We start from the raw sequence: 23,402 nt of genomic DNA, 5'->3' as shown, positions 1-23,402 counted from the left end.
CAACCCCCCACCCCCCATTCTTGTTTTATACAATTGCATAGAAGTTTAAAAAAACAAAAAAAAAAACAGCCCCTTTTAAAAACAACTTCAAGACATTTTAAGAAACTACTGAATTCTACAAGTTATAATGTACTTCTGTTTTTTGTTTTCTGACGAGTCATTGCTGGAACTGTAATACTTCACAAAAATAGACGTTTTATATATATATATATATATATATATATATATATATATATATATATATATATATATATATATATATATATATATATTTATTCTCTTTGTAAACTGTTTCCAATCCAGTTGTTTTGACTAGAAAAGCATGCGATAGGCAGGGAGGTAGGGAAAGATGGTGGAGAGGGAAGAGAGAGAGGAGGTGGGGTTAAAGGCAGGATCAGAAGTGCAGGGCCTCGTGCTGTTTGGTGCTCCTTTCGTCTGTCATCACACTGACCAGTGACTCCATGGCACGGCCCAGATCATCAACCATGTGGAACAAACTGCCAATGCTGGGACCTAAGGGAAGAACATATGGAATATGGAACATTCCGTATAAAATCGCCTAACTCCCCCTCTATTACATTTTTCAGCATTTTTGATCCCTCAAAAACAAACAGAGCTTAAACACATTTAAGCTCTGTATAAACCTGCAACCACATCAATGTTATACAAATTTCCAAATGTCACAATCTAAACACACGCTGATACTCAGTATGTTTTTCTGTATTCTGATTCCTAATTCAGTAGAGAAGGGTAGGAGCAGGGTCATGCCATGATGCAATAACTCATGACAATTTTCATCATCTGAAAGGTTTCTTTTTTTTAAAAACCTACATTTTGATACCAGGCTCATCTTTTAACTGTGATTCCTTCTGTGTTCAAATAATTTTCTAATATAGTCAATCAAACCACTAATGCTCAGACATTAAGTTTTGCTGCTGAAACTATAATATATATTCCATGCTGTTCATGCTTGAAGTTGGTCATAGAAACAATTATGCTGAACAAAAACAAGGGTTTAGATTGTGACATTTGGCGTGGGTATAAAACTGATTTTGTAAAATCTGTAAAATGAATACACTTTTTAACAGAGCTTAAATGTATTTTCCAGCTCTAAAAAATTCATGTACATAATTCCTGGAATTATGAAGTTATTTCAAAAATTCTCTCAGAAAATTATTCAGTTAAAAAAAAAAAAAACTGTTACCGAGAGCTAACAAAGTAAAAATGAGCTGAACTGAAAAAAAAAAACAGCTATGGCATACACTAGTCATGACAAGCTGTATTGGTCTACATTAGTAATACAATGATACATTAAAATATCTTTCAAAGAATACAAAATTGATCAATATATAAACACAGAATGTAAACCGATGATATTTGTTCATTTGGCTCTGATTTTGTCATTTAAGAACTATGGTGAAAATATCACTGATAACAACCCAATTCAAATAAACTAAAAGTAACAACTGTAAACATAAAGTATGATGAGTCAGATGAAAGAGAATCTGTAACAGTATCAATATCTCACCGGAGACTGTATCTAAAGATGTGTATACTTATCCCCATTTTTAAACAATACTGCCTCTCACCCTTCTCTGGAACAATCTGATCTTCTTTCCTACAGAACTAAGTGATTATTGACATGGTCACACAGCACATCTTTAAAGCTAGTTCACAGATTCAATGACCGGCCCCAGAGGAACTGTGCCCACCACATCTGAAACTACATAGTGCCAATCTGATTCCTATCAAACTTATTCTGGCTCAGCCCTAAAAACACCACCTTGTTACAGATTATATGAATACGAGTCAAAACCCACAAGTTCCAATTTTTAAGCAAATGAAATGTATAAAGTGCAGCTGCTGGGTACAACACTGACATTGCAGAGAAACAAAGCAGACTGCATAATAACTTTGTCTGCGGGCATACTGTGTTGTGAACTGAAGTGTCATCCTAGGAATTCTACAAGCATATGTACAGACGCACAGCACAGACTACTCACTAGAGCATTAACTCTACTCCCTATAGTGAAGACTGGCACTGTGGTGTGACAGAAAAGGTGGAAGGAAATGAAAGAAAAAGCAAAAGAGAATAGACATTTGCTTTGTCCCAGTGCATCACTGTACCATGTCATCTCCACTCTGCCATAACGTGCCCAAAATTAAAAATAATTTTTTCAGCTGTTACAGATCCTGTTCTACATGACATTTAAACCATAATGTTTAAGGCAAAAAGTGTTTCAGATATGGTATTGATGCAATGGCGACAGAAGTGGGCAATGTTAAAAGTGGGGAGGGAAAGAAAGATGAGCCACTAACCTCTCATGGGTGTCCCTTTCTCCCTCCTGGCTCATGGAAAAAGGAGGAAAGAGAAGACAAGAAGGTAGATAGGTAAAATCATCTTGTATTGGTAACAGAGAGGAAGAAAGATGCCTGAAGGGCAAGTGATACTTTAATGAAGGATTACAGGAATAAGGTTTGTTCTGAGTATCTCACTGAAGGAAATATAGATGCATCTCTTTAACAAGGAGGAGATTGAAAAACTACAACCTGTGCACTAAATCAATCACAGACAAAATTATTCATACAAATGAGATGCTCAGTTTTAGTATTAAGTATTTCCTCAGTTTGATATGTGGCAGTAGACAGGAAAAACATCTTGCTGAGGAGGGACTCTTAGCAAAGCAGCTCTCCTGATCTTAGAGCCTTTCTCAGAAAAGGGCGGCTGCTGTTGGAAAGAGGGTATTTCATACCCTGGCTGTGAGGGAAAGTATTGTTGAGCTGTTCCATCACTTCCTCCAGCCCAATTACATCTTGGGAAGGGCTGGAAAGCTCATCATCACCTGAAACAGGAAGGAGATAAAGCATTTAAGGATATCTTGATGAATATTAACACATGCACACAAAGTATTAAAGCAGTGCTCTGCTGTCTTATGTAGACATCTGTGTCTTTCTACAGGTGGTAAAATCAGACATATCTATTTATATATACTATGCTTCTGAAGAGGAGGATGCAAATTCAAATTAAAGGATATCAAAGAGGGTGTGCCGGTGTTCTTACCCATTGTATCAGTAGTTTGGCTGGCAGCCACACGAAGCAGAGGGAGAGAGGAGTCAGAACGCTGAGAGGAAGTGGATGGGGAGGACAGAGCTGTGCCGTTCACCTTGGAATCCGTCTGAGGCACACACGCACACATGAACTTGGTAGTTATATCACAGCTTATGAAAAAGAGTGCATCAGCACTATCAATTGTGCACATTTAAGTATTATTTCATAAAGAAAATTATCCAAAAGGTATTGGAGTGTTGGCCCCAAAACTCTAGAAACATTTTGTAACTAATTTTCAATAGCCGAGTGGCCCTAGCTGTCAAACTAGGTGGAGAAAAGAAGAGAGCAAACAATTTAATGTTATTTTAAATAATTCAGCTCAAACAATGAAAACCACTGAAAGCAGAAAATCATCTGGGCAGCATGAAAATGATTTTGGTCTCCTGTTGTCTCTCAAAGCCTGAGTTTTAATGCTTCACATGTGATTGTCTGTGCAGGTTCTCAGTATAAAAAGGCCATGGTAGTCTTGATTAAGGAAAAAGCCATTGACCACCCTACATACTGCGGCCTATACCTTGGGATGCTACACCCTGCATATATGGACTTCAAAACATTCACAAAGGAGTCCCACCCAAACTCATGTCTGAGTTGTACATGCACATGTTGTAGGTGGCTGAGTTTATACCGCTAACAAGCACCTAAAACTACAACATTGCCAAACACCGTCCAGTCCGGAGGCCATGACGGAAACAGCTTAATTCAAGAGCTCTTCAATCACTAAAAAATGCCATGTTATATAGGTGTATTTCCTACAAGACTGCTCATACAAGTCCTACCACTAATTAATGATTCATTAATCTCTATCAATGGGTTATGTATCACAGGCCTTTCAGGTGGCAGTAATTAAACCATTACTTAAAAAGCCATCACTTGACCCAGCTGTCTTAGTTAATTAAGAGGCCAAAACCTTCCACTTATCTCAAAAAATCATGAATGAACTGATCATTTCTAGAGGAACGGTTTATTTGAAGAGTTTCAGTTAGGTTTCAGAATTCATAGTACTGAAACAGCATTAGTGAAGGTGACAAATGATCTTCTTATGGCCTCTGACAGTGGACTCATCTATCTGCGCTTGTCCTGCTAGGCCTCAGTGCAGCATTCAATACTGTTGACCAGAATATTTTATTATAGAGATTACAGCATGCTGCAGATATTAAAGGTACTGTGCTGTAGTGGTTTGAATCATGACTATCTTGTAAACACATGTAAATGGGGAGTCTTCTTGATAACCTAAGGTTAATTATGGAGTTCTAGAAGGTTCTGTGCTTGGACCATTTTTTTTAGATTATACATGCTTCCCTTAGGCAGCATTATTAGAAGGCATAGCATATATTTTCATTGTTATGCAGATGACACCTAGCGTTATAAATTTATTGAAGCCGAATGACACAAACCAATTAGCTAAACTGTAAGAGTGTCAGAGTGATGCTGAAAAGCTAATTCATGCATTTATTACTTCTAGGCTGGACTACTGTAATTCTTTATTATCTGTCCTAAAAACTTCCTGAAAAGTCTTCAGTTGATCCAAAATGCTGCAGTAAAAGTACTGACGGGCTGGAAAGAGAGAACATATTTCTTCCATATTAGATGTTAGATTCAACTCATTGTCATTGTGCGCACAAGGCACACAATGAAATGATCGTTCCAGATCACTCATCCAGAGACGAGCATCTGTGGTCATGCAGCCAGAGACGGCGCTACCGTTAGGCCATGTGGTTTAAGAGTCTTGCCCAAGGACACAACGCAGCACAGGGACAGAGGCTTGAACCTGCAACCTTGCGGCTGGAAGGCGAGCGCCTACCCACTGCGCCACTGCCACAAATATTGGCTTCTCTTCATTGGCTCTCTGTTAAAGCCAGAATAAAATTTAAAACCCTTCTTCTCACATACAAGGTCTTCAATAATTTGGTTTCGGGAGACAGACACCCTCTCTACTTTTAAGATTAGGCTAAAAACTTTTCTTTTTGATCAAGCTTATAGTTAAGGATGGATCAGGTAACACTGAACAGTCCCTTAGGTACGCTGCATTAAGCCTAGGCTGCTGGGGGGCTTCCCACGATGCACGAGTGTTTCTTCTTCATTCAGCTCTTTCCTCACTCTCTGTGTTTATACACCACTGAGCTGTAGCTCAGTAGGTAGAGCAGGTCACCTACTGATGGAAAGGTCAGTGGTTCGATTCCTGGCTATTGCCAATGTATCCTTGGGCAAGATACTTAACCCCAACTTGCTCTCCGACACAACCGTCGGAGTGTGAACGTTAAATAATTAAAAGCCCTTAACTTAGTTAATATTGGAAGTGCTTGTATGAATGGGTGTGCATTGGTAAATGTAAAACGTGTTGCTTGAGTGCTCAGACTGAATAGAAAAGTGCTATATAAGAACTAGTCCATTTACCACTCTGCATTTAAACATTAGTTATTATTAATCTCTAGCATGTCCGGTCTCCCTCCCCTCACCCCCAACCAGTTGCAGTAGATGGTTGCCTCTCCCTGAGCCTTGTTCTGCCAGATGTTTCTTTCTGTTAAAAGAAGGGTTTTTTGTACCCACTGTTGCCAAGTGCTTGCTCAAAGGGGAAAGAAAAGGAATACACACATGTAAAAAAAGCTCTTAAAACATTTGGTTATCCTAACTGAGCCTTCATTAACTCAGCAAAAATGCACAGAAAAGAATGTCAGACACCAACCAGCAAGAAACAGAATGGCAGATGAAACAACATTGTTGTCCCTTATGTAGCAAAATGAATGCAGAAAGGTTAATATGGATAATAGGCTTTTGCTTTAATCCAAAACTCACTTAAATGTGGGTGTGGGTGTGTATGGGCGGAGTGGGGGGCAGGGGTGTCATAGAGTGAATGATGGGATGCACCCTGGAAAGGCTGCCATTCAGGGCCATCACACAGAGACAAACAACCAGTCACACTCACACTTATTGCCAATAAACATAGACCATGCATGTCTGTTGGGGAAAAAGCCAGAGAACCGAGTTCTAATCACTGCACCACCATGCTGCCCTTAAGCTGTTATACCATCACCTAATTTAAAACATGCTGAGAAGTGACACAGACATTTGTAACTTGAACTGTGGTCAAAGTACACTCAGTACATGTGTACTAGAGCTGCCATTTGTTGTGTATACCTGCTCCAGCAACTGTCTCAGCCTGTGAAGTTGGGACTCAAGCTGTTTGTTGTGGTCCTCCAGGATCTGCATCCGTGCCTCCAGACGGCCTTTATGTTGCCGGAGCAGTTTAGCCTCGGCAATGAGCTCAGCATCACGTGCACTCTGCGGTGAAACTGGGAGCATCTCCGGGGGCGATGGCAGTGGGGACAGACCCTTTCTGTCGTGTGCCTTCTTCAGGCGGTCGTACTCAGCTTGTAGCTTCCTGCATAGAGGGCCAGAAATGCTATTACTTTCTGCTACAAGCTCTGGTATACATATAAAATATGAAGGGGAAAACCAGTGTACTCCTAATGCTGGTCTCAGGCACAGAAAAAATGGGGAGGTTTGCATCAGAAAGGGCATCTGGTGTAAATATTTGCCAATTCAACAATCAGATTTCCACACAGGATCCATTGGGGCCCAAGTTAACAACAACAACAACAACCGCTTCCAGTGCTGCTGGCCAAATGGGTGGTAGTGGAAACTGCGCTACTGTTGGCCCAAGACAAAAGAAAAAGAAGAGGGGGAAGTTGTGTTCGATGGCAGCCAGACAGAAGGAAAGGCTGGAGTGTAGTGAGAGTAGGGACTTTGAATGTAGGGCCTAAATGGAGAGAGCATTGGAGGTGGATTCAAAGAGTTTTACCATCGGATATAGGATGTGAAACAAAGTAGGGGTAATCTAGAAGGAAGAGCATGTGAATAGTGCTGTGGAGGTTAAGTGTCAGGATTATGAGTTTGAAGCTGGAAAGAGGTAATGCTGAAATTTGTTAATGTGTTGCTCCACAAGTTGGATGACAGGAGAGAGAGAGAATTTCTGGAGTAAGTTGGATGAAGTGGTGGAAGAATATCTCCAAGGGGGCAGAGTGGTGATTGGAGCAGACTATGGGAACAGAGGTGATAAGGAGGCGACTGATAGGCATGGTGTTAAGGAGTGAAATGCAGAAGGACAGATGGGAGTGAATTTCACAAAAATGATAGAAATAGCTGTGGTAAGGGTAAACGTGAATGAAGGTGCACACAGGTGGACTATATCTTATGCCGAATATCCAATCTGAAAGAGATACAAGGCTGCAAGTTGGTGTCAGGGAAGAATGTAGCTAGGCAGCATTGGTTGACAGTCTGTAGGATGACTTTGGAAATCAAGAAGAGCAAGTAAATGAAGGCAGAGGCAAGGTGGAAGTTGAGGAAGGAAGAATGTTTCACAGAGTTCAAGGAGAAGTTCTGTGACATAGTGAAGAGCATGGGATAAAATAAGTGGAATAAAAGTGGGACAATCAGGCAGACGGAGAGAGTAGACAGGAGTACTGGAAGACTAGATGTAAGGCAAAAGAGGTAGCAAAGAAAAAGGAAAAGGTTTATATTGAGTGGTATGTGAGGCTAAGGACAACAGAACTATCAATTGGGTAGACAGATCATCAAATAAGAAGACAAAGTGTCTTGAGAGGATGGAGGTACTTTTAGAAACTAACAAATGAAGAATATGAGAGAGAGGGAGAGAAGGATGGATAGAGACCAGTGAATCAGGAACTGATTGAGGGCAGCTATGAAGACAATGAAAGGTCGAAAGGCAGCTGGTCCAGATGACATACCCGTGGAGATATGGAGATGCCTAGGAGAGAGGGCAACGGATTTTAAACCAGATTGTTTAAAAAATTTGGAGAGTGAGAAGATGCCTGAGGAATGGAGAAGTGCACTGGTATCAATTTCAAGAAGAAGGGTGGAGTGTAGAGCTGTAGTAACTACAGATGAATAAATGTGATGAACCATACTATGAAGCTATGGGAAAGAGTTGTGGAAGCTAGAGAGGTGACGGTTAGCAAGCAGCATGGCTTCATATCGAGAGTAATGGTGAATGCTAAATGGACTGGTTCTTATATAGTGCTTTTCTACTCTACTTTGAGCACTCAAAGCACTTTATACAACATATGTGATATTTATGTATTATATGCATTATACCCCTGGGCTATAGCTCAGGAGGTAGAGAAGGATCACCTACTGATCAAAAATTCAGGGGTTCAATTCCTAGCTACTCCAGGCTGCGTGCCTATATATCCTTGGGCAAGATACTTAACCCCAAATTGCTCTCCGAGGCAACTGTTGTAGTGTAAATGTGTGTGAATGTTAGATAATTAAAGCACTTAACTTAGTTAATCATGGAAGTGCTTGTATGAATGGGTGAATGGGTAAATGTAAATGTGTTGTATAAGCGCTTTGTGTGCTCAGACTGAGTAGAAAAGCACTATATAAGAACTAGTCCATTTACCATTTACCATATTTGCTTTGAGAGTATTGATGGAGAAGGGCTGAAGGATTTGCACTGTCTTTGAAAAAAAGATTGGGTGTCAAAACAGGAACTGTGGTACTGTATGAGGAAGTCAGAAGTGGCAGGGATTGGCTTGGGATTGTATGGGAGTGACCAGGATTAGAACTATATCAGTAGGACAGCTCAGGTTGAGTATTTTGAATACAAAGTTAGAAAGGCAAGACTGAGATGGTTTGGACATGTGCAAATGAGGGATAGTGGAAATACTGGACAAAGGATGCTGAATATGGAGCAAGCATAAGTTTGTGGATCAGGAGGAAAAGAGGAACACCGCAGAGAAGATTCATGGATGTAATAATGGAAAACATGCAGAAGCTTGGTCAGCGGGGGAGGATAGGGTGAGATTGTGGCAGATGATCCACTGTGGCAACCCCTAAAGGGAGAAGCTGAAAGAAAATGGAGCTGCAGAACATCTGATGAAATACAAGGCATAGAGCAGGACAGCAGCACTTTTCTGCTCTACTAAGGTTTATATAATTAAATTAGGGCAATTTTCAGTTCTCCCTAAATCTAGTGAGACTTGCACATGGGTCCAAATTTGCACTTGAAATCAGCATAACAACATTTGTAGACCTTAGCTTAGAAACTAAGCTAGTACTAGTACTAGTAAAGAGGGCATGTTACTGACATGTATGAAGAAAACTGTTGTATCACATGCCATTTATTAAAAATAATATCTAATCTTATTATAAATGAACTTGAAGCCATACTTGGTCTGGTGTTCAGTATATTAAAGAGATTATAATGGAAGTCCAATTCAGTCAGACAAGCAAACAGTAGTATGTAACACAATTTAATTGTAAAGTATCTTGTCAGACAAATAAATAAAATGAGTAAAAATAAAAATAAGTAAAGAGCATATTCAACTGCATCTCCAATGAATCACATCCCCCAGACTATATTTGATAGCAGTACTCATTGTTCTGGTACAGGTTGGTACAGCACATTAACTAGCTCTCTACTAGAATCTACCAGATTCTGGTTGGAAAGGCCCTTTAGATCTCTGGAGCAACTGTGGGGCACAGAGGAGCTGCATGTCAGCACAGAGTTGAATAAATATGATTTATGCATAATTTTTTTCTGACCTTCGTTTCAACAAAAAAGCTTGAATCATTTCTTATTGTTCATGAATTATTTTAAATTGTTAGCTGGAGGCTGAAAATTTTAAGGAGGACATGCGAGAAAAATTCAAAGAACCACAGGTGTAGAGAAACAAATTACTTACAAACTGGACACTGCATAAATGGTAAAAAATAGAAAATCAGTGACGTATCAATGTGACGGATGAACAGGCTGCCTTAACAAAACTAGAAATCTTTCATGTTATCATGAAACATGTTTAAATAGAGACATCATCTGTCCCAAATAGCATCCTTTAACAGAACACTTAGAAAACATTCTTGACAATAAAGTCAAGCTTGTGGCGCTGGAACAATCAGTCTTAATACTCATTACCAAAAACCTGGTGCCATAATTGCATAATTGGTCAAATCTTTATGTTACTTTAAGCATTTGTCTAAAAGTTACATTTTAAATAAATATGAACTCTGTGTGGTCTAAATCATCATCAGTGGCAACCTTAACCCTTTGACTCAAAATTTTGGAGAAAAGCAAAACAGACATTGTCTGGGAAAAAAGAATATAAACAGATTTTAATGCTTGTCAGTTAAAATCTTTTGTTTCTTCCCCCGATTGCCAACACTTGGCAGAACAATGAATAAATAAAAAACAAACAGCTTAGGGTAATCACCTATGATGACCTCACTGGGTTAAAAAAAAAAAAATCATGTTTAGTACACTTGCTTTCTGTGTTGTCTATAGTTCTTTATTCGTTTTCAATTTATAGATTTGGATCGAGTCTTTGGCTGCAAGTGAACATTTTGATGAGTAACTAGTGTTCACTAAAGAATCAGTTATAAACATGTCATGACAAATGATGCAGCCCACAAAAAACATGCTAACACAAAGAATGGATCTCAACACTGACCTGTTCTCCTGCTCCAGGTCATTAAGGACCCTCTCCAGCTCTCCCTTCTCCTCCGTCTCCATGGAGATGAGGATCTGGGCAGGACTGCGGGGCTGGCTAAGAGGAGAGCCTTGGTTCAGAGACTGGCAGTAGTGCTGGATCAACATGTGCTCGTCATCGCTGCAGACACACACATCAAACATACCCACCGATGATACACACACACACATAAAACACACATTCATGTATCCACAGAGATGACAGTGCATGTAAACACACACACACACACACACACACACACACACACACACACACACACACACACACACACACACACACACACACACACACACACACACACACACACACAAAAGAGGAAAATGGGGAAAACGAAAAGCAATTGAATGAAAGAGCAGCAGCTAAACAGAACAGAACCACAAAAGAGAACCCTGAAATAGCATAGGGACAGAGAGAGGGCCAGAGCTGTCTTCCTGAACTCTTTTAGGAACGCTGAATTTCAGAGCAAGTCAGTCAGACTTATGGCCTACAAGGTTTAGGAGTATTTCAATTAGGTCAGGTATTTAGCTACTTCACTCACTGCACTACTTTCAGCCCAGCCAGTCTGCCATCATGAATATTAAAAAAGCCTTAGATATGTGTTGAATGAAAACTCACCTTCAAGATAACTGCTGATTTGAAAGTCAAACTCATTTTGGGCAGAGTGGAGCTCTCTCAGGTCTGCTCTATAAAAGACTGTTTCTGCTCATCTAATTCACTTCATCAATCAAGCTGCATTTTGCACTTTATGTGGACATGTTTCAACTTAATCTTTGCAGCTCACATTCCATGTTTACTAAACGAATTTTAAACTTTAACCTTACGGGAAGTCCATGCATTTTACACAAAACTCAATTAATGTTAGCTTGTGAACAGGATTATTATTTCTTTGTACATCTGTATGAGTTTCAATAACCCTCATGAAATATTATTGATGCCTTTGGGGGTCAAACTTACATTACAATCTAAGAATCCAGGGCGTGGAACATTATTTAGCAGAGACAAGGCAAATGAAAAACCCCACTGAGTCACACTAATGGAAATGCAGTATCCATTGTTTCTGAAGATTGATCATAATAAAGACTTGAAAAAAGAAAAAATCTAATCAAATGGAGTCAAATTTGAAGTGGTGATATAATGATACACTGTCTCTTTAAAGTCAGTATACCAGTAGTTACAGTTACGTATCATTAATTTCATTAGTTAACATTGATTACAGTTAATTCTTTATTCTTTAAAGTTACTATAAATAGTAAAATGGTTGGGTTGATGCATCATCTGCATCATCCGCAAAAAGCAGAAATGAGATTTTGAGGCCATTGAGGTGGAAGCCTTCCGCCTAGAAATTCTGTCCAAAAAATTATGAACAGAATCGGTGACAAAGGGTAGCCCCGGTGAAGTCCAACACCCACAGAAAACGAGTCCGACTTATTGCCATTAATATAGACCAAGATTTTGCTGTGGCTGTACAGGGACTGAAAGGCCCGCAACAACACCTCCCACAGGATACCCCAAAGGACACGATCGAATGCCTTCTCCAAGTCCACAAAACACATGTAGACTGGATGGGAAAACTCCCACGCATACTTGAATATTCCCAAGAGGAGGAAGAGCTGGTCCAGCGTTCCGTGACCAGGATGAAAACCACATTGTTCCTCTTGAATCTGGGATTCAACTAACAAACGGACCCTCCTTTCCAGCACCTTGGCATAGACCTTACCAGTGAGGCAGAGGACTGTGATCCCCCGATAGTTGAAGCACACCCTCCAGGCTCTCTTCTTAGAGATGGGGACCACCACCCCAGTCTGCAAATTCAGTGGCATCGCCCCAGATCTCCACATGATGTTGCAGAGGAGTGTCAACCAAGACAGCACTACAACATCCAGAGCCTTCAGGAACTCAGGGCGAATCTCGTCCACCCCAGGGGCCCTGGCACCAAGGAATTGTTTAACTACCTCAGTGACCTCACCTCCAGTGATGGGCGAGTCATCCCCCTCATCCCCAGACTCTGCTTCCATTACAAAAGGCATGTCAGTGGGATTAAAGAGGTCCTCAAAGTATTCCTTCCACCTGACTACAGCCTTAGTTGAAGTCAGCAGCGCCCCACCCACACTATAGACTGTGTGAGTGGAGCACTGCTTTCCCCTCCTGAGTCGCCTGACATTTGCCAGAATCCCAGAATCCCTTCAAGGCCATCTCAAAGTCTTTTTCCATGGCCTCACCAAACCAGCCACCAGATGCGTGACCCCTGAGCTCCCTCCCCAGGCCTGGCTCCAGGGTGGGGCCCCGGCAACCCTATCCCAGGCAGGGTAAACAGTTCCCTTGGTGACACTTCTAAATCGCTATTTGTCTGGCCCCTCACCCAGGACCAATTTGCCATGGAAGACCCTACCAGGGGGACAAGCCCCTGGGCAACATAGCTCCTGGGTTCACTAGGACACACAAACCCCTCCACCACGATAAGGTGGCGATCCATGGATGCAAACATGGTGTATAAAGCGCTTTGAGTGTTCAGCTAGAGTAGAAAAGCACTATATAAGAACTAGTCCATTTACCATTTACATTTGAAGATTCAGTCCTGCCATTCATTGCCAGAGAGCACAGAAAGTAAACACATAGCAAACACAACTGCTCAACACTAGAAATGTAAAAAAAAATTTTTTAAATAAGTTTTTAATTTAAGTTTAATATTTCTTTTTAATAAGTGGAATTTGAAAACATAAATTTTATTGATGTATTCTTATTGTATAAGTTTTGTCTATGCTCCTTTCATATTTTGGTACAACCAGTCTGACACCTGTTTTAAATATCAGCCCTCAGTCAGTACTCATCTGTAGTGCAGATGCAATATGATTTGAACTCACTGGGAAAAAGCTGAACAAAATGGATCTAAGAATATAGATGTTTTTATATGTTTTGTGTAGAGCCTGTGGAGGCAGGGTGAGATATAGTTTTCTATTAGAACATTAGGTTAATAAAAAAGTAAACAGAGAAATGGAGAAGTGTAATGTTTAAGCAAGCCAAGGCATTTATTCTCCAAATTTAACTTTGACTACAAGGCAGCCAGTGTGTGCACAGGCTGTCTGTTCCTCTCTCTGCACCTTGCAAAAGATTATTTTCTTAGTAACTACATTTTTTAGACTCTGGTGTAGAAAGCTAATGGATGGTTGCAATGATGTTATTTTTGCAACACATCTGATGGGACTGTGAAGAAGGAGAAATAATCATGAAAACAGGCAGAAAAAAATGCTATTCCTAAGGACAACATGAACATGATAGCTATAACCACCAAGTACACTACAGCTATATTTGTGTGATGATGATGATGCACACAACAAGAATAAAACCCTAACATGAACTTTGGATCCAGAATACCCAACACAGTCACTGACATATACCACAACCAGCCAATGGAAGCAAAGAAGACAGAGCCAGTTGACAAACAGCAAGCCAATAAGTGAGTGAGGAGAGTTTGGAAGAACAAGACAGACAAAAAGCGGTTCTCACATGCTCTCATTGGGTGAGATACTGTCATTCAGATAAGAGCCATTACGATTCTCCATTTCTGCTAACCTGCGGAGGGGGAAGAAACAGAGCAGTCAGTCCTAAAACCAAACGGCTGAGCAATTAGCAGATGAGAAGGAAACACAATTCTAATACTTTACAATACTTTAAAGACTTATTTTTTTTCAGAGTGCTCAAGAATATACAATTTGATACGGAAATGCTTATTTTAATGGGAAAGAGGTTTAAAAAACAAACAAAATATCAGTGTTCTTTGAATAGCTTCCCCCTGTGCTTGACACGTCATCATTTTATCCTCAGCAGATGAATGTTATACACTATAGAGACTCAATGGCAGAGCCCAGTGCAGGTTAAGATTCATGCCAGGTTTAGATTACCACAGGGCCCTTTGTTTTTGTTTCAGACATACAGAGAACTTTATATAAAAGTATTAAAAAAGGTTCAACATGGAGTACACCACACTCCTAAGGATAATACTGCCTTTCACCCAACCTCATTTTGTCCAGATAACAGCTAAACCTGTCAAACCCAGGGAAAGACCGTTTCTGGCATGGTATAAATGTAACCAGTTATTTAGCGAGACCATGTGATAAACTAGGACTGAACAAAGAAGAGAGAAAACAAAACAACTTTTTCTTAAACCAAAACCTGAAGTTTCATTAAAAAAAAAAAAAAAAGAAACAGATATATTTTACTCCAATGCAAAATAATTTTGACACTGACATTCCATTCTTCCCCGCCTCTCCTCTCCAGACACTTTTTAAAATAAACATATTTACTCCAAAAATATTACTTTTTACTTTTCATAAAGTTTTTTTTCTTTGCTGGTCAGATAATTGCCGCTGAAGATTCACATATAAAAACTAGACAGAGTTTCTCTGCGTAATAACAGCTGTAAGATCTCTCAAAACAACTGTTTCAGGAGCTAAGTGAGGGAATATGTTTTCTGTAATATGTGAAAAGATCCTCTAAAGGAAAAGAAAACCCTAATATCATCTTTGTAGAAAACAGTGTCTGGCCATTAAGATGAGCCTTGAAAACAAACACCCTGGTTTTCTAACAAATCTATTATGATAAAAGAACTGAGTGAAAAGTAAAGCATTTAAATTTCCTGGTCACTATCTCCATGTGATCAAGTTTCTGGTGGTTGAAGTGTCTGCCTGAAGATGAAAGATAATGAAGCTTTATTAGTTCATATTAAAAAAGATAAAAAAAATATGGAGATGGACTGTGACAAACTGGAATCTACTTAGGCTGGCGTAGTTACACTTATAAGAGTCACTTAAGGCTTGATTATGTCGCTTCTTCACTTTACTACCCACCTTTAATCATGCTGCTGGACAATATCTGGGTGGATCTGGGCCTGACAGGCTGAGCGCACTGGGCCGGAAGAGTCTGTGTATACTTCTGTGTGTGTGTGTGTGTGTGGTAGCCTGAAGTAACAGTGAGCAGCGTCATACACTCTCTGGCAGGGATCAAACACTTAGCCCGTGGCTTACACCTCACATCATCTCCATAGAAGAATGCCAACAGTTCCTGACTGACCAAAATGCCAACTGACTGCCTGATTGACTCACTGTTTGATTTAACGGCTTCTTGCCCTCAGCAGCGGGTTTGTGGGAGCAGTTAACATCACTGCCAACTGAAGAAACATGGAAGCCTTTTTGAAAAAGTACTGATTGACTAGGTGGCGCCACAACAGTATTAATGGCTTTTACCTTTACTAAGTCTAGTATTGAAGAATGAATGGATATAAGCAACATTTCAGATGCCTTAGCTTATGGATATGGAGTTCCACTGGATAATGCTTAGAGATTTAGTTTCTACTGTAACCAGTCTTGATCTTGATATTTTAGTTTGGCCTTAGACGATTCTTTATCTTCATTACTAACTGAAAAGAACTTAAGCATACTTTAGCATTAAAAGCAGTGGGACTACATTTCTAAGTACTGCTGTGGGAACTTAATGACCCATACCCTGTAGCATCTCATGACCTGAACTTGGATGTAAAAGCAAGTCTTTCTGTATGAAATTGAAAATGTCTTTGAAAAGGAGATGTGTTTTGTGAGTAAGTAATTGAAAAGGTTACTCGGTTACTAGGTCAATGAGAAGGTGACACATTTAGGACTGAGGTAAACATACCAGGCAGCAAGCTTCAGCTGTAAATCACTGAAGAAGCGTAAGAAATTGAACACTTGTTACTGAAAATTCCTCGAGACTGCAATTATTTGCCGGTGGGACATGCAGAATTTATTTATGTGAAGCCAATTCACACAATTCACAACAACTCACTGATAATACTGAGTGATAATACTTGACTCTGTCCTGAGTGCTTTACTGCAACAATGCTGCAGTGAGACAACAGGAATAATTTATCAAACATTTGGACCTGAATATGTGAATGTCTCACCAAGTCTGAAAAACCAAATTCTTTTTTAAAAAAAAAATCATATTTAATAACTGCTCTGCATCAGTTGTGTGACTGATCGTTACCTGTAAACCTGTTCATGGTAATGTGCAAATGATGCTCTTACATATTGTGCTGGGAGAGAAATAAACACATTTTTTAAAGTAAAATTTATATATCAATTGATTAAGTTCTTCTTTTTTTTTTTTTTTTAACCAAAAAAACTCCAAAGCAAAAGAAACAAAACACCCCCCCCCCCCTGCATGAATTAAACCCATAAACCCCAAATAATTACATAATTACATATAATTTGTTACATACATTTGCACTGACTTATAAATTGTCACAGCTCATCTGGCCTGGGGTGAAAATTAAGCTGAAAATATATTACCCTGCCTTCTCCATCTGATCCTAATACTTTCTTTTCCTAAAGTATGTATTTCTTGTTGGAAAAAATTTTAGAAGTCATACCTTTAAGTTTATTAATAAATGTAATGTTTTTAAGCTCTGCAGAAGACCTCTGCAGATCCAAGAAAAAAGCTTTGAGGGGGTTTCACACAGGATGCGGCATGTGCTGCACTCACCGCTGAGTTTTTGCACCGTTTGATGGAGCCACAAAGTAAATTCCAATAGTTTTCAAAAACTTTTAGTGTCATGTGGCTACATTATTCTCTATGAAATCTGTAGCTGTTTTCCTCATTAACTGTGAAGCATTAATGGCTAATGGAAAGAATGCGTAACCAATGAAAGCTATGGTTGTTCAGACACACACCTGACAGGCTTTTAAACCCCAAAAAAGCTATTTAATGATGACTTTGGATTTTTAAAGTGGAATGGTGATGAAAATGTTGAGTGAAAGCTCCCCAGAACAGCAGCAGAAAAGAATTAGGAACTGATCCCCTCTGACTTAATGTCTGCATGAGCACGGTGGGGACAGGAAATGTGGACTTCAAATCACACGAATCTAAATGTTTCTGGTATCTGAAAGGCACCTCTCTCTGGAGGTGACATTATCTACAGTGCTGTTTAAAATGTTTGCCCCCCCCCCCCCCCCCCCTTTTTTTTTGGACTGTTAAATCATGGATTAACGGTGACATGCCCAGATTTTTTGGAACAGTGCCACATCCAGGCCTGATTACTGCTAGAACCCTTTTTCACCACAGGCCCACGAGCAGGCCCATGAACTTCAAAACTGCCACCAATCGCGGACTTCTGGCAACAATTAACATAATAACATAATCATTTGAATTTTTCTGATAGGACAAACGGTCGCGTAATTATGGTAATTCAAAGTGCGTTTGATCAAACGTCTCAGTGGTGAGACAATCGTTAACCAGCTGTTCATGGCAAGTGAGGGCAGGTAACAGGTGTATTAGCAGCGATCACTCGCTCGCTGTTAAAGGGTTAAATAGAACCTGTCTGAAAGTTAAGCAGGATAAAAGAGCTCAAAACGCAACACATCAAGCACAATCTAAAGAAACTCAAGAAGAGATGAGAAACAAAGTCATTGACATCAGACTGGAAAGGGTTACAAAGCCATTTGGACTTTTGGACTCCAGCAAACCACAGTGAGACCATTATCCACAAATGGCAAAAACTAGGAACAGTTTTCTGTTCTTCCCGGGAGTGACTGGGCTACCAAAATTAATCCATGATTACACTGATGACTCATCAAGGAGGTCACAAAAGAACCCAGAAGAACTGAAGGCCTCACTTGCCTCAGTTAATAAGATCAGCGTTCATGATTCACCAGTAAGGCAAGTGACTGGACAAAAATGGAATCCATGGGAGAGTTCCAAAGTGAAAACCACTGCTGACCAAAAAAAGCACAAAGGCTCATTTCACATTTGCCAAAAATTTTCTTGATGATCCCCAAGATGTTTAAGAAAATATTCTGTGGACAAATGAGAAAAAAAAGTTTAACTTTTTCGAAGGTTTGCTTCCCATTACATCTGGCTTAAAACAAGCACAGCATTTAATAAGAAGGAACATCATACCAACAGGCAAACATGGTGGTAGAAGTGTGATGCACTGCTTCAGGACCTGGATGACTTGCCAAAATATATTACTATGAATTCTGCTGTCCAACAGAAAATCCTGAAGGAGACTGTCCAGCCATCAGTTTGCACCCTGATGCTCAAGCAACAGGTCATGACTCAAAGCACACCAGCAATTCCACCTTTGAATGGATCAAAAAAACCAAACCAAACAAAATGAAGGTGTTGGAGATGCTTAGTCAAAGTCCAGACTTAAATCCAATTCACTTTGGCATTACCTTAAACAGGCCATTCATGCTCAAAAACCCTCCAAGGTGGCTGAATTAAAACAATTCTGCAAAGAAGAGCAGGCCACAGCAATGTGAAAGACTCTTTGCCAGTTACTGCAAATGCTTAAATGCAGTTCTTGCAATTAAGGGTAGCACAACCAGATTTTGGAGGCAATTACATTTTCCACAAAGGCCCAGGAATGTTTGAGTAGATGTTTTTCTCTAAATAAATTAAATCATAATTTAAAAAGTGCATTTTGTATTTAATCGGGTCTTTCTACAATATTATAATTGAAACTGAAAAATTTAAGTGTGAGAAATTTGAAAAAAAAAAAAAAAGCAATCAGGAAACGGGCAAATACATTTTTTAACAGCACTGTACAATGCTCGCAGTGTATGGACAGTGTTGGGCAATGCAAGATGAGCGGCAGAAGGAGAAGGTTGCTTAAACACATTCTGCAGAAGTTACCGGTTGGCGTAGTGCTCGATCCGTGTATGCGTGTCATCATGTGAGAGCTGAGGGGATGATCCAGGCCTGTTAGAAAGAAGCAGAATGAAAGATGCAGAATGAAAGATACAGAGCTCATGAATCCAACTCATTAATTCAAACTCACAAACGCACACATACACGCACACAAGCATGCAGGAGATGCATGAATCCACAGGGGAGCAGTGAATGGAGCGACAGCAGATGTGTGCCAGTGTGAAATGTTCTGTAAATAAGCTTCCATCTTATATCCCGCACTACACTTGGAATTTGTTTGCCTTCGCTTCAAACGGGGCATCAGAACAAAAACTTTACAACTTTAATGGACCTTGATACTGACAAAAATATAGAAAGCAATAAAAGAATTGAGTATAATGACATCAAATAGCTGAGAGCAAGTGTGCACATGCGTGGGTGAATGGTGAATGTGTGACTGAAAAAGAGAGAAAAATGTGATAAAAGAAAAAAGAAAATGAGGGACACTTGCATTTCTCTGTAAGAGGAGTAACAAAAGAAGAGACTGACAGAAAGTGTATTGTACGTGTGTGCGTGTTTGTGTACGAGCCAGGTACTCACGCATGGTCTACAGGCCAGAAGTTGATCAGTGTGACAGGACTGCAAAACAAAAAAATGTGAGATGATGACACAGGAAGTGGGACAACAATACACAGAAGGGTATAATCGGAGCTGAAATATGGAAAGCAGCAGGGAGGCGATGGGGGTGGCTGGTATCAGGCTGAGACGATAAAGAGAACTTGGTGTTATAGTGTGTCAGTGCATGCACTGACACTCTCACACACACAAAAACTAACAACAGATTTGATCAAGAAATATTTGGTTGACCAGGATTCAAAAAACACTACAAATGTCATTAATCAAACTAACAGAAATATAGATAATAAAATACCCCTATCATGTGACATATCAACCCTTAATGTGCACACACTTGCATTTGAGTGATTTTTGTCTGAGTGAAGTAGTTTTTTTTTTTTTTTATGTCCAACTTTAAGCATCAATATCTTGGGCTACATTATAACTTCAATCTGCACTAGTTTAATGTCTACTATATAGAATATAGTATACTATATAGAATATAGTAGACATCCCAATCCCAGGGCCATCTTCTAGTGTCTCCTCTTACAGAGAAATTGGACCCAGTGGCTCCTGTGAGTCCTCCTCTGTTGACCTGGGACCCTTGGAGGTATATTTTAAACCCATTATTACTGATCTTGGTTTTAAGGTGGACAGTGATTTTAAATTGGACAGCCAAATCAGAGCTGTGGTTAAGTCCAGTTTTTATCATTTGAAGCAATTGGTATCAGTAAAAGCATTTCTATCTAGGCAGCATTTTGAAACAGTGATCCATGCTTTTATTTTATCTCGACTGGATTACTGTAATTCACTTTATTTTGGAGTCAGTCAGTCGCTACTCTCACGTCTGCAGCTGGTTCAAAATGCTGCTGCACGACTTTTGATGGGAACTCAAAAGAGAGAGCACATGACCTCTGTCCTGGCCTCACTTCACTGGTTGCCTGCACATTTTAGGATTCATTTTAAGATTCTTATGTTTGTTTTTAAATCTTTGCACAATCTTGCCCCGCCTTACCTCTCTGAGCTTCTTCACCCCTACATACCTTGCCGGTCTCTCAGGTCAGCAGACCAGCTGCTCTTGGAGGTACCAAGATCAAGAAGGAAGCTCAGAGGGGACAGGGCTTTCTCTGTTGTTGGTCCTAAGTTATGGAATGACTTGCCTTTGCAGGTTAGAGCGGCCCCTTCACTGTCCACTTTTAAAGTTCGTCTTAAAACCCATCTTTTTTCCTTGGCTTTTAACTCAAGCGGGATCTAGTTTTAAACTGTTTTTTTTTTTTTTTTTTTTTTTTTTTTTTTTTTAACCTGAAAGAGTTATTAAATTGTTATTTATTTGTGTTTTAATGTACAGCACTTTGTGTCAGCTGTGGTTGTTTTAAAGTGCTTTATAAATAAAGATGGTATGGTATGGTATGGTAAAATAACTTTTTTCATAGTATGTAAAAATTTGAATGGATAGTTTTCACCAAAAATAAAATGAGCTGATTCTGAAGTAGTCAGGCACAAAGCAAAAACTGATTTTTTTTTATGAAATGGCCTATAATTAATTCCTCTCCATATAACAGTCATCCAGATGGTGGATCACTCATCCTGCCTCCAGGAAACAGCATGCTGGTTACCAAAAACGTAAAACTGAGGCTACAAAGTGGAACTTCACAAACCCGTGGATAATACCACAATAACTATAACTATCTTTTACATACTGTATGGTTTACAGTGAGCATATTTTTAGCACTTGTTTATTCAGACTTCTCACCTGGCCTTCTTCTATTTTCTTTGTTTTAACAATAGGTCACATCAATCACACATGGAGAAATATATACTATCACAACCAGATCTCTGTGCAATCAAAATGAAAATTGCATGTTTATATGTCTAAACTTAAATTAAAAATGTCTTTCTAATCCAAAAAACAAAACTATTTAATTTACTACAAAACTATTTAAAATACTTGTGTCTAAATCAAGTCACATCAGTGGGAGTTTTGTTGCATAAAATTATTTCCTTCCTCCTCTGTGTGCATGTGTTTGGAAGCCTCACGTTTCCATGTTGTCTCCCTCCAGGATGGTTTGGACAGGCAGGTAGCCCATGCGTGGGTGTTTGGCGAAGTAGCGCTTAGTCCTGAATTTGTTCTTCAGCACCTTGGCAAAGTCCCTGACATCCTCCCCTGATGTAGTCTGGAGAGATACAGGTCACAAAGATGGCATTGTTAAACCCGGTGGGAGAGGTAGAGACAGACAGACACACAATTTAAGCTTTCATTTCAGGTGGGGAATATATACTGCTCAAAAAATAAATTAACCCTTTGAAAACACATCAGATCAGATCAATGGGAACAAAAAAAAAAAAAAAAATCACGGCAGCTACTTCTACTGATATGGGCTGGGCAGGATAGTCCGTTTTGCTAAAAATATCAGTGCAGTACTGAGTATGGCTCCCATGTGCTTGCATGAATGCCTGACAGCGTCAGGGCATGCTCCTAATAAGACAACGGATGGTGTCCTGGGAGATCTCCTCCCAGATCTGGACCAGGGCATCACTGAGCTCCTAGACACTTGGGGGTGTAACCGGGATGGAATGATCAAAAAGATAATGTCCCAGAGGTGTTTCAATGGATTTAGATCAGGTGAGCCAGTCATTGAAACCCAGGACCCTCTGCACCAACGTTAGGGTCTGACAGTGGGTCGAAGGATTTCATCTCGATGCCTAATAGCAGTCAGGGTGCCGTTGCCTAGCCTGCAGAGGTCTGCAGCATAACATTCCCCGCGGCTTCTCCAGAGCCTTTCATATCTGTCACATGTGCTCAGGGTGAACGTGATCTCATCTGTGAAAAGCACAGGGTGCCAGTGGTGGATCTGCCAATGCTGGTATTATGTGGCAAATGCCAGTCAGGCTCCACAGTGCTGGGCAGTGAGCACAGAGCTCACTAGAGGACGTTGGGCCCTCAGGCCACCCTCACGAAGTCTGTTTCTGATTGTGTAACCTAAAGGGGTTGGACTACCTGTGTAACCTCTGTAGGGTCCTCTAGTGCACTTGTTAATTTTATCAACACCAACACAACTGAAACTAATTAACAGCCCCCTCTGCTACGTAACTGACCAGATCAATATACAGGAAGGAAGGGAGTGATTGAGTGAGTGAGGGACTGAGTAAATGAGTGAGTGAGGCCTCATACCGGGGTGCAGTACTCAACCATGGGGTACTGCATCTTGTGTCCCTTTGCGACACGGCCGGAGAAGAAGCAGCTTTGGCAAATGTCATAGTTGAAATGTTTCAGGCTCCGATATCTGGGGTGGAAAGCAAAGGAGAGGAAAAAAACAAGTGTAAACCAAAGAAAAGGCAAATGGGGAAATAAAAAGAAAAAAAAAATCAATAAAAAGGAGCCAATTTATGGGTCTGTTTTCTCCAAGGTGAGAGTAGTTAAAATTCTTTCAGCCCATAGCCTAAGTGATACATTTATTCTCTGCTCATTTAAATTTATCACCACTTTTGTGATGAAGGTCAGGGCTAGCCACCAC

The 23,402-nt window shown here is 40.0% G+C and overlaps 1 protein-coding gene across 3 annotated transcripts in view; it reads right to left on the bottom strand.

The window, feature by feature from the left end:
- Positions 1–296: 296 nt before the first annotated feature.
- dmd (dystrophin) overlaps positions 297–23,402 on the bottom strand; it is a 387,210-nt gene continuing 364,104 nt past the window's right edge. For 2 of the 3 annotated variants that reach the window (XM_030747286.1, XM_030747270.1), the window contains 10 exons: positions 23,060–23,171; positions 21,925–22,061; positions 19,873–19,911; positions 19,279–19,344; positions 14,119–14,184; positions 10,576–10,734; positions 6,245–6,488; positions 3,062–3,176; positions 2,754–2,843; positions 297–513 (listed from right to left, as the gene is read on the bottom strand). In XM_030747286.1, the coding sequence (XP_030603146.1) occupies positions 395–513; positions 2,754–2,843; positions 3,062–3,176; positions 6,245–6,488; positions 10,576–10,734; positions 14,119–14,184; positions 19,279–19,344; positions 19,873–19,911; positions 21,925–22,061; positions 23,060–23,171 (1,147 nt within the window). In that variant the 3' untranslated portion in view covers positions 297–394. Of the gene's footprint in view, positions 514–2,753; positions 2,844–3,061; positions 3,177–6,244; positions 6,489–10,575; positions 10,735–14,118; positions 14,185–19,278; positions 19,345–19,872; positions 19,912–21,920; positions 22,062–23,059; positions 23,172–23,402 lie in introns of those variants that run through there. The other variant, XM_030747278.1, reaches the window with a different exon arrangement.

The sequence above is a fragment of the Archocentrus centrarchus genome, chromosome 2 (assembly GCF_007364275.1).
Source record: "Archocentrus centrarchus isolate MPI-CPG fArcCen1 chromosome 2, fArcCen1, whole genome shotgun sequence".
Classification (NCBI taxonomy): domain Eukaryota; kingdom Metazoa; phylum Chordata; class Actinopteri; order Cichliformes; family Cichlidae; genus Archocentrus; species Archocentrus centrarchus.
Note: the sequence above shows the minus strand (reverse complement) of the source record. Positions and strands in the feature narration are given on the sequence as shown.